This window comes from Pteropus vampyrus, unplaced genomic scaffold (assembly GCF_000151845.1).
Source record: "Pteropus vampyrus isolate Shadow unplaced genomic scaffold, Pvam_2.0 Scaffold48, whole genome shotgun sequence".
Classification (NCBI taxonomy): domain Eukaryota; kingdom Metazoa; phylum Chordata; class Mammalia; order Chiroptera; family Pteropodidae; genus Pteropus; species Pteropus vampyrus.
This window is the reverse complement of record NW_011888829.1, coordinates 2111671-2124229: the sequence shown is the minus strand read 5'-3', so window position 1 is coordinate 2124229 and position 12559 is coordinate 2111671. Positions and strand designations below refer to the sequence as shown.

The 12559-nt window shown below is 35.5% G+C and overlaps 1 protein-coding gene across 1 annotated transcript in view; it reads left to right on the top strand.

Annotated features, from left to right (window-relative positions):
- The window catches only part of UBN2 (ubinuclein 2), a 67132-nt gene that overhangs the window by 490 nt on the left and 54083 nt on the right, over positions 1-12559 (top strand). The window contains exons 2-3 of the mRNA XM_011359560.2: positions 1-166; positions 4333-4425. Coding sequence (XP_011357862.1) covers positions 1-166; positions 4333-4425 — 259 coding nt within the window. The remainder of the gene's footprint in view (positions 167-4332; positions 4426-12559) is intronic.

Sequence of the window (12559 nt, the reverse complement as noted above, 5' to 3'; positions counted from 1 at the left end):
GCTGCACTTGCAGCCGCCCCCGCCGCGGGAGTCGGCTTCCCGGGCCGAGCCGCAGCAGAGGCCACCGAGGGAGACGGTGCGCCTGGAGCTGGTGCTCAAGGATCCCACCGAGGAGAGCTGCGTGGAGTTCAGTTACCCGGAGCTGCTGCTGTTCGGAGAACAACGGGTACAGAAGGTTCCTCCCTCATCCCCCAGACCCCCCGGAGCCTCAGGACCCGTGCGACTGCCCCTGTGGTTTGCACCTTCCGACGCCCACCCTGCGCGGGGTCGCCCCGAATGGTGGGCTGGAGGCGGGCAGGGGCTGAGAGCAGTTAGTTGGACTGGACGGGTGGTTGGTGCTGCTTTCCTCTGCTCACCAGGGTTGGCCGAGGCCCCTCGTGAACCCTCTCCCAAAGCGGCTCCGAGCAGGTTTTCCTCTGCATCCTTCGAAAGCTCAGATTCTCCTCCTTTCTGCTCCCCACACAAAATCATGGGGCCCTGGCAAGTTGTGTGGTTGTGTTTTCCCTGTGGAGCTCCAGCTGTCCTTTCCAGTAGAAAAGAAGAGAAAACCTTGGGGGACACGCCCCCCAATCTGAAGCAGGGAAATTGTGTAACCCCTCCAGTATTATCCTCATCTTCATCTCTTATTTGTTATGCTTGGCGCTGTGGCTACAGAGATGCGCTTGTGAGCGTGGGACATATTTCTTAATTGAAGGGGATTTAAAAGTAATCTAAACATTTTCAGACTAAGAATTCCACTGTAGGAATGAAGGAGAAGTGTTAGTTATCTGGTTACGTATTTTTCTCTCTCGCGTTGTTATTGGTAATCGTTTTTAGCTTTGTTTTCTCCGGAGTTTGTTCCTATCACAGTTAAAAGGGAAGGTGACTCCTGTTTTATTTGGCGTGTACTATCATATTCTGATTTCAGTGCATATCATTAATTTATAATTCCGAGTTAGGGAATATTGCACTTAGTCATAATTTTTGGAGAATGATGAAAAAAACCTTAACTTTGAATTTTTAAAAACTTTATTGAAAATATATGAGCATGCCTTTGATGGAACTGGTGAACAATGGACATAGGTTTGTTGGGTTGGTGAGCTTCAGAAGTAAACTAAAAGGGAAATGATACAGTAACAGTAATAAGAGAACCATTTCCTCCATTGTTTAGAGGTTATGCGCTTTATTAGGTTTTGCTTTAGCACAAATCTAATGGACTCCAGAAATCACTTGTTTTGTTTTTTATCCTCAGTTATCTTTGTAGTCGAAATGATGCCTTAGTTTTAAATATCATGTTAAATAATGTCACTAGATTTTATTTTATGACCAACTAAGCTTTTGATCATTATTTACAAATATTGTATGTCAAATCATTACTGAATTTTCCAACCAAAATGAATTAAGGATACAGATCATTTTGGTCACTTTACATAACATTTTGCCCTTTAGACCCACTTTAATGCCCCTATTATTTATAAACATAATGTCATTTTTTTTCCCAAAAAGAATTTTGAAAATACTGGATTGGAGCATTTTTCAAATAAATTGTATTTTATCTTCTAATCTAAGTAGGTTTGCAGTTTTACTCTAATCTATTTCATAAATTGCAAGTGAAAAGCATATTTGGGTAAAAATACATAACAATAGCTAATGTTTACTGAGTTCTTAGGATGTGCTAGACACAGTTCTAAGTATGGTGCATAGTTTATAGAGATTAGTGCAGCTGAGCTCCATGAAGTAGGAACCAGTATCCCTACCTTACAAATGAGAAGGCTAACGCAGAGTGGTTATATATAATTTTTTTAATACTTATGTGCACCAATTCTTAGTAAAACAAAATTTCTTACAATTCACGCATAGCTTAAATTTATAGGATCCTGCCAAAATGAACTAGAATTAAAGTCATAGAATACAAAAACCTCTATTATGACCCTCTTTATGCTGTAATATTCACTTATTGATAAATTAATAATAGATATGTATCTTTTAATTATAAAAAAGTTAATTTCAACATGTTACCTTGTTGTATTAATAACATGAGAACTAGTTTCATGTAATAGGAGAAAGATAAATAATTCATTTTAATTCTTCTTTTTACCAATTAAAGGTTTATTGGTCCAACTTTTTCATTGTCTATTTAGCCGTATATCAATTGACATATTCCACCGAACGAAAAAAATCCATTTTTTGTACAAGTGCATCTTTGCAGCAAAGATTTGCCAGATTTTCTTATAATACCTCTCAATGAACATATTCATTACATAAGTATAGAAGACACCTTTCTAGATAAAGTTGTCATAGATCCATGAAAGCAAATCCTAGGAAGAGAGACAGACCATCAAGAAACAAAATGTGGCCATTAGAATTGATCCGGAAAGTGGCAAGGCATTGTAATCATCTTTATCTTGAAAGATTAATTTGTTCACCATTGCTGGCTAAAGGAAGTAGTACAGTTTAGAAATACATTTCAGCAGTAATTGATAAACAAGAAACTTTTTATTTAACTCAGTAAATCAGAAAATCAGTTAAAGAGAACATCCTTTTGTGAACATGATTAACTGAACATTTACTATAAAAGAGAAAATAAATGATAATGTTAATACGATTATGTTGTTGCAGAATTCTGTGGTATTCTATTGCTTGTCATAATGCATATTTTGGATAATATGAAAGATCTGAAAATGATGTTAATGAATAAACATCAAAAAACAATTATTGCATCAATTTTGTGTGGTGTCAATTGGTAATTTTGATATTTACTTATTTTCAGATCTTTTTTTCCACCTAAAAAGCATATAGCTTACTTAGAGCCTTGATTGTGGGTAGGGGGTTATTTCTTAACTGTGAAAGAAAAGTGAGTCAGTTTTTGTAAATTTATTTTTATAGACTGCCAAGTAAATAAGAGATTTACTTTTGATACCTATATAAAGCCTGCATAAAATGTTTTAGAATGGCCTGTCAGGTGATTCTTATTTAAAAATATATATCCTGTAGTAAGACCTAGTATTTGGACATCACAGTAACATGAAGGAACAGTTTACAATGGCAAGACATGGTGGTTGCTCACAGTCCTTTAGTCTCAAGTTAAAGCTCTACTCTGAATGTGCCTGGTATCTCTTATTTCATTATCAGTCTGTTCCTGCTAGTTTATTTCCTCTCATCATGTTTATATTTTCTATTTGTAAATCTTGTAGGAATAAAGGATTCTGTAAATTTATTACTTATTATGATAACCTTTAAAATTTATTCTAAAATTATTTCCTTTAAGCTTTAAGAAGAATCTTTTTATTCTAATGCCCTAGGTATGATGAATTGTTTTGTGTTCATTATGTCTGTATTATTTTTCTGCCATATTTTTTGGGCTGATATCTCAGCCTTTGTATCCAGGATGAAGTAAGTGTCTCCATTCCAAAGTGTGCAGATCGTTGTCCCTTCTGCATTTTTTTTCTTGCCCTTCAGGGTCAACGAAATCTGTATCCAGTATTTCAGCTGTAATATACTTTCCTTTTTAATTACTTGAAGGTGCTACTTCAGTAAAAATATCTAGCCTTTAAAAAAATTAACTTTCCAGTCAATTGTTTCTCTTTATTTGGACATTTTTGTATATCGAAAAACGACATATATAAAATGAGTCTACTAAAATAGTAAACTTGGATAAAGGATATGATTTAGCTTTTTGTTTATTTTGGTAAATAGATGGTAAATACGGGATGCTAGCTGTGTGTGTGTTTTTAAAAAACACGTATAATTAACAAACTCTTGCTCCTCCCTGCCAGAGTTAAGCCATATAATGTAATCTATTTGCGACAATTTCACTGCTCTAGTTTGTTTACAAGTAGAATGTATTCTCTGAATGGATATCTATTAACAGAATGTAGATTCTGTGGAGGTTGATGCTGGGCCTCAGCAGAGATATGTAGCCACTACAGATACTCTATTGATAACTCAGGGCAGATGATTAAATGCTGATGAAATTAATAACCTTTTAGAAACATTTCCTGACCAAAGCAGTTAATCTTTGTTGAGAAGATCTCAAATTAGAGTTACAAGTGGGATTTTATTTTTACCTAATTTTCTTGGGAGTTTATTGGCCATATTTTGGGCGAGGTCACCAGATATATGACCATTTTACAGGTGGGAGCAATTTGAATTATTGAGTTCTTAACTACTAAAAAACTATAGAATGTATAAGAATCCATTAAAACTGTAGATTTTTTTTACTGCATTTCTTTATTGTTTCTAACTTATTTGTTAATATTTGGAAGAATTGATTCATTAAATTTAAGGATACATTCAACTCTGGTTGAAGTAGTACTAATACTTCTATTTCTTTTCCCATTCACTTTGAATCAGAAGAAGCCCGTTCACACAGAAGACCTGTTTAATGATGAGCATCAAGAGAGGCAAGAAGTAGAAATATTGGCTAAGAAGTTTGAAATGAAATATGTGAGTATAATAAAGTGTTCACTTTATCCTTTTGGCCTAATTTCTTTCTATGACTGGTTGGGAAGGCTTAAAATATCCATTGCCCACCTTATCTTAGTCTCACAAATTGAATCCAAATAAATGGTTAGACAGTCGAATTAAGATTCTGATAGGTTTGTGATAGCTATAATAGTAGCCATCATTATTTTACTCCTTCTAGAATCAGGCAGTTTGCTTAACATATATTATCTCCAATTCTAACAAAACTATAAGGTAAGCAATATTGACCACATTTTAGAGATGAAGAAACTGAGGCTCTGAGCTCAAGGTTAAATAACTGATCTAAGGTCACACAGGTCCAAGAATCAGGCTGCATCTCCAGGTCTGTCTAGCTCTACTCCTTTGCCCTTTCCACTGCCATTGAGAACGCTACTTTGATGCCCTTGGTATAGCAGTTCTCCAGCCTTACTTCTAGGCCCGTGGGATCAGAATCAATCAGAAGCAAAACGGAATTTCTTTGAAAGTGCCTTATTTACCTGAAAAACTCATGTACTTTTAATATTCTGTGTCATAATAGTAGATTGATGATTGTTGTAATATAAAACAGATTATGAAGTTGTTTAAAATTTTCTCAAATTTTCTAGTTGAATTGGCTTTGTGAGAAGACCCACTTCCCATCCCACATTTTTCTTATGTCTTTGACTACTTTTTTGGCACTTTGCTAAAACCCATCAGAAGCAAGACCTTAACCCTCCGGTTCCCCTATGAACATTGAAAAGTATCTCTCAGAAATAGGATGCAGCTCCCACTAGTCCCATCATTCATGTTATCCTCAAAATTTAACTAGGATCTTGGTTGACACTTGTTGGCTCTTTGTAGTAAAGAAACCATTTAGGGGTAGAGGGGTAGAGGAAATGTATGAGAATAGTGTGGTGTGTGGGTCAAGTTCTAGGCCATACTTTGCCGCCTACTAATTGTGTTTTTTGGTGAGATTATTTAACTTCCTTGGGCCGTAGTTTTCCTTTTTCTTTTTTCTTTTTTTAATTAAGTTTATTGAGGTAACATTGGTTAATTGTATGATTTTCATTATCATTTGACATCTGTATATTTTATTGTGTATTTACCACCCAAAGAGTTTTCTTATCTCTGTAAATTGAGGAGTTCAGTTTTATTGAAACCCCTTCTGGCTCTGTATTCTGTGACTGTATAATAATAACTTTAGGGATGGACTGGCAGGTGTTTTGATGGAATGAATAGTGCAAGTTGTTACTTACACTGTTTAATTACAGGACAGTGTTCTCAGATTATAAATCCTGAAGTACTGTCTATACTTATATAAGTTAATACATTGGTTAAATTTAATGTTTTAACCAAGCAATTCAATTACAAGTTTTAAATTCAAAAATTAAACTTGTCTAGTTACCTAATCTCACTTCCTAGAGGCAAGTAATGTTCTTGGAGGTCCTTCCAGAGATATTCTATGTATATCTTTATGTACATATATGTAATTCCTTCTCTGCACCCCACATCCCTTTTTACACATATTACAAAGTACATAGTTCCACTCTTTAATTTTTTTTTTTTTTTCATTGTATCTTAGAGACTTTTTCATATCAGGACAAAGAGATCTTTTTTGTCTTTTTTAAGGCTGCGTGGTATTCCATTGTATGGACACATCACAGTTTATTTAACTAGTCCCCAAAGGATTTAGGTTGTTTCCAAAATTTGCTCTTGTAAATAATACTACAGTAAATTACTTAGTAGCATGACATTAAATCTTATTGAGAAGTCCTTGAATAGTACTCGACATAGAAAAACCAGTGTTCTGAAGTTGATTGATTTGTGAAATTGATTTCCAAATAACTGGTATGTATCCACAGCTGTCATTGTGCAGGAATAACGTTTTAATTTTGTTATAATCCAAATTAATGGGCTGTATTTCTTCTCCAGATTTTTACTTTGGCTACTCATACTCATTTCCATTCTAAGTAGAGATTTAAAATGTCCTACTTCATGAAGGCTTTATGTACATAAACCTAAAAGCATGTCCTAAGGATTATGAGTATTAAATATATATATTATAACCAATTATTTGGAACTTTTTAAGAAAATCATCATACTAAAAGTCACTCTTAAACAAAGATTTTTATTGGTTAGCAAATTCAGATGTCTATGTGTATTTGCATTTATACATATGCTGTAGGTATAGTTATATTTTTAAGTAAAAGAAAAATTTTTAAATATTGTGTGTAAGATCTTGCAAAATGTTAACCCAGAAAATTTCTTCTTTCTTTCTTTTTGTTTTTGTTTTTTTGTTTTTGTTTTTTGTTTTTTTTTTTTGCTGATGGGAAAAAGACTTAATTGAGGCCTATAAAACAAAATTTGCGACCCTAGCTACCTTTTCTTCTTACTTTTGTTTCCTTCATATTATAATTTTGATGTCCTTGTCATTATTTCTGAAAAGCCTTTAAGGTTACTTCTAGCTTTTCGTTTCTTGGAACAAGAGATGCAGTTATTTGTTAAATTTCGTGTATAAATAATTAAGTATTTGAGTATTTACACTGGACATACAAAGGAGCATAACAGTTGCCCTTTCTTGGAAAAACTTTAAAAATAGTTGGCAAGACAAGAGATATATATGTGATACACAAATGGAGTTTCAGGCAGTGCTTATAGAAATGAGTGACTCTCCTTTGGGGGTTTGAAAGTGAATAAAGGGCAGGTTCTGTTCTTGAAATCAAAATGCATTTTAGACTTTGGCGCAGAGTCATTGAATGGATACTCCCAATTTCCTATGGAACCAAATTTCTCTGTAATCTTTGGAATAGTTTTTCTACCCTTTGCAGATAGCGGTGGATGAAGATAGTAGTGGCAGTATTGTAGTGGAAGAAGCGCACAATTTGTGAGTTAATGCAGCTGGATGGATTCTGATCCTATCTTTGCCGTATTAACTAGGGTGACTTTAGTGAAGACTCTTGGCTTTTTTATGCTTTGGTACTTGTGAGGGGAAAATAAGATCTGCCTAGCCAACTTTATTGCACAAGAGTTTTATCAACATAGATGAAAAAATAGGTTTTTCAGGTTTGACATATTGAAATTGCTATCTAAATGTGAATGCTGTTTAGTCACTTAAACATCACTCTTGTAGATAGCTACTTTTATTCTGTACATGTCAGAATTTCTTTTTAATGTAAATACAGATTTTAATTGATTCCCCTACTGATTGATCTTTTAGTTTAGGCATTCTCTTCCAAATGGCCTTTACCTTTGGCCCTTCAGTCACTTTTTACTCATTGTCTTAACTATGTGGTCTTTTATTTGGAACCATTTAAGAAAATCATCAAGCCAAAAGTGACCTGGGAGAAGATATCTTGTCCAATGCTAGGCTCTCACAAAGGATCCCTCATAAACAACAAATGAAGATCTTTATTGACTTATAGTTTACTGTCCTATAGTTCAGGAGTAGCAAAATCAGAAGTCCCCAAGACTTTTGCTGCTCAATCTGAAGCAGGCCAGATGGACAATAAATGTCCAAGCAGGGGACAGCATGTGCCCTATCGAAAGGGGCCTACTGCTTCTCAGCTTCAGCCCTTTGTTACTTTGCAGGAACTTGGGCTTAGGTTCCTCTAACATCTCTTTCTTTTACATGTTGGTTTCTAATTAGAACACCTGGAGGGCCCAACAGAATACATCTGTGGGCCGAGTTCAGTTCTCAAGCCCTAGTTTGAGGCCTTGATGTACTTGCCTCATTATTTTGTTCCTACTGTATTTAACTCACTAGTCTGTCGACTTTCACATTTTGCCCTTTGTCTTCTGCAAACAGAGTGGTTGGGGGTATGTGTGGAAGCAAATGCCATTTCCATCGAGGTGGAAAATGTATTTGTAGGAAATTTCAGAGAACTGAGCAAGTGAAATTCAATTGGGGTTTTTCAGATTTGGGCAAAGATAAGATGCACTGCGGTGTGGCTGGGTCTAGAGTGGCAATAGCGATGAATTCTGTGGTTGGTGGAAGGCCTGAGTGGCAAGTTTATGGGCTTTTTTTGGTCTTTCATATGCAAGGAGAAGACGGGGCTGCCACTTAAGGGAGAAGGGAAGGATAACCATGGCCTATAGGATGTGCTCAGGGTGGAAGGATTTGAAAAGCAGTGATAACAGAAATTACAGGGAGTGTAAAATTGTAAAAGGAGTACCTTATATTGAATGGTTGTGGTTTTTTTCCCCCAATTCTGTCCTATTTGTAATGCTTACGTCTTATTTCCGGTTGTGTTACTCTTTGGGTAACGTGACAGTCCATATTCAGCATCAATTGCTAAATGGTTTTTGGGGGGAGGGAAGCGCATTATGACCTAGTGTATACTAAATTGGTTGTACGTAAATCTCATTTAATAGCTAAGTCCAAGTTTTGGCATCTCTACTATTTTATAGGCTCCAGATTTGTCTTGATTATTGTAGGAAGGAAGCAGAATACAGTTTAAACTGGCTCCCTTCTTCTCCTTTCCTTATTACCATTTTTAAGGCTCAAGATATTTAGGTTAATTATCCTAGTTTCCACTTCCAGTTTTAGATGGTTTCTAGGTTGTATATGCTTTTTCTGAGGTCATAAACTCTAGAGCAGGGAATGATGTTGGGTTTGATGGGTATAGATTTGTTCCCTGAGCCTTCGAGAACATAGGATATCTTGTAGTTGGTGGAAGATTTCTTAGTGGTTTGTTTTTTCTCACTCTGTTACTCCAGCCATCTTTAAAGATCCTGCTATCTTAGAATTGTATATAAATTCAGTAATCTAAATGAAAGTGCTTAGCACAACACTAGGTGCCTAGTAGGGGCTCAGTTAAGACTATTTAAATTTGAATGACTCTTTGAATAGGAAGACTTGTAGCCTGCCAGGCACTTATTAGCATTTATAAAATCACATTATGAGTTTTAAAATCTACTTACTATACTTTGTAGACTTTGAATACCATCTTTGATGATTAATTCTGTGTGGTTTTGGATTCTTAGGGCATAGTAGCTTTGTATTTTAAAAGGAAAGGATAAGGGTGGATTTGATGGTATAAAAATAATTCTGAGTAGTCTTATAAATAAAACTGTTGATCAAATGGAGTTAACATTGGTTTTACTAAAAAACAAAGTATATCCGTAACAAGGCTTGATTTTCTTTTGGTGTGGCTTTTAAAACTGATTTTGTCCAAGTAGGTTTTAAAGAATGGCAATATCTTAGAATAACTATAATTTACAATGAATGACTTCTTCACAGTTAAATATTACTCAGTTGAGTGTGAAGGACATATATTTTTATACTTAAAATAATTATCAATTGTTTAAAAAGTGTCCTCAAATATGGACTAACACACAAGTGGATGTCATAAAGCATTTATGCACTCTTTTAGGGAGTTACTATTCGTTAGTCATATTAATTGGTCATCCACACTTCTGAGGGGTTACAGCTTTTTTGGGAAGTTACTTGGCTGAAAGGTTTTCCTGTTTGTTTTGGCCTCATGTTGGATCTGGTCCCTAAGGGATCAGCTTGGTAAGGATTTGGTTAAAGCAGTTTGGATAAACTTGTTACCATCACCACCAAATAAATTCTACTTACGAAGCACAAACAACAGTGTATTTTGATTCTATAGACCAACAATAGTATGATATTACATATACAATAAAAACAAAATAATAACATTTTAAAACAGAGAAGATCTTAAAAAGGGCAAGGAGAAATTCTCAACTCAAATAATTTCATATTGCAGTTAGTGATTGTAATCACTTGCCATGACATGCCCTTTTAATTCCTTAGCCTCTTGGATCTAAATAACTCTTCAGCTTCCTTAAATCCCTTAGGAACAATTGAGAATCAGCAGTTTTAGGGTATTTGGGAGGAAGGCCCTGTATCCTTAAGTGGCGATTATAGAAATCTGGGTGTACTGTTTTTGTGCTGTGAAATCAGCTCTTGGCTGTCTTTCCACTGACTTAAATCTCTACCCTTCTCTATTGGTAGGTTAAGAAAATCAGCAGAGGTGGAGAAAGCTTAGATTGTGACAGGGCTGGGACAGATAGGGAAGCTTTGTGACCAGGGAATATTTTCTCCTTAATTATTAGACTGGAGTCTTAGCAAGTAATGTAGAGCTTGCTATGTCTGCCATAGGTGATCAATGAATGTTGGTTATTAGTTAGGTTTCTTATTTCCTGCAAGCAGTAGGGGTCCTGTACAAAGAACATCTTATTTGTTTGTATGTTCTCCAGCTTAGTGTTACAGTATAATTAGACTGTATTGGCTGGAAACACCGATTATCAAGTTAAGCAGGTATTAATGACTCAGTAATTTTTTCTGAGTCATAGTGAACTAGTGCCCTAGGGGAATGGACTTAAAGTGGTTTCTTCATTTTAGATGTAGCAAAATTGAAGAGTTTTTTAAATTTGGAAAATATGTTTTGTATTTTTATGAGATGTATTTACTGTGCAAACTGTTAACGTCAACAATTGTAGAGGTCCAGAGAATTTATTAAATAAGACTTTGATTTTGCTGCAGTGGGTGTTCTTGCTAAGGATGCTGAAAAGAGAGCAGTTCAAAGTTAGCCTAGTAGGGATGGCAGTGTGAAATAATCCTTCACCAATCTATCTTGAGTTCCTTTAGGTAAAATTTTAATATTAATTGGTTTGTACCTTTTTGGCAACTGTCGAAAGTTTGGTTGCAGTTTACATCATTTGCACGTCACTGACTTAGCATTATTGGGGAACTAGAGAACTGGAGGTTAGAGAATAGAAAGTCGGGGATGGGGAGTAAGGCAGGAAGCTGGCCAGGGGAGAAGTTTTTCCAGTAAGGCCAGAGGTGAGGAAAAGAAAACTAAGGCCAGAAAACTACTCTGGTGGCTTCTGTGGTGAAGCAGGGAACTGAATGCGCCTGAGCAATAAATGCTTTGGCAGAAATCCATTAATAGATAGAGCAAAGACTGTACGTTATCTAACCCTGGCTATTGGACAGAGATTTAAGAAAGAGCTCCTTAGCGATGGGTGTGTCAAATACAGGTTATCCAAAGCTCTGTCCCCACAGTGGGACTGGAGTCAGTAACCAAATGCTTTTGAACATTTGGTGGATGAGACCCAACAAAATAAAATTTCTTGAATGGGTAATACATGTACTTAATAAAAATTCAACAGATACAAGAGTAATATGAAAAGTAAATCTTCCTACTCCTGACTCCCAGGTAACTAGTTTCACACTTGGGGATAAGCACTCTTTTGAGTTTCTTGTCCCAGAAATCTGTGTGTATGGAAGTATCTAGATATTTCAAAGATTTTGTTCAATGTAAAATAATATATTAATACAGATAAACAAAAAGAAGAAAATAAAAATCACCTAATCATCTATAAGCCCACTGCCAGGCGTAACCACCGTTAATAGTTTGAATATTATCCTTTCAGGGCTTTAAAAATGCACGTGTGCTCACGTATTTGCTCTCTTGCACTTAAAATGTTTTTGGAGCTCTGGGTTGGGGAGCATGTGAAAAGGTGGGGAAGCTGGTATCGTCTGGAAGCACCCTGGGCCGCTTTCCCCAGACCTTGCCCTACGTGTCTCTTCTACCTGCTGTTCCTGAGTTACTTCTTTTTATAATAAACTGGTGATCTACTGAGTAAAAAAAAAAATTTTAAATACACGAATACATTCCTGTCATTAAAAACAAATTTAAATAATACATATTAAGCCAAAGCCTTCCTTCACCACTGTATCCAGTTACATCCTTTTCCGATCCGTGATAACGATTATCTGCTTATCATGATTCCTTGAGCATTTGATATATATTTGTTGACATGGATTGCTGTATTGCGTTTTCTATAAACGAGATCCCACTATTTGTATTGATAGTTGAAAAAGCAGTGTCTTGTTATTTTAATATCATCTCCATGATTAACATCTTGAACACTTTCAAATGCTTAGTGAACATTACTGTCACCTTTTCCATGAATAGCCTGAACTATACATAACGTTTGATAAACTGCTTCTGTTGCCTTCTGTATTAGTAAATATTCCTTGACCATGTTATTTTAAAGTGGCTGTTAATGTTGATTGGATGTGTTATAGTATATACAGTTTATACCTTTATCATTGTTAAGATGCTGTAATTGATAAAATGTTTGGTAAAGATCTTAAAACTAGTAA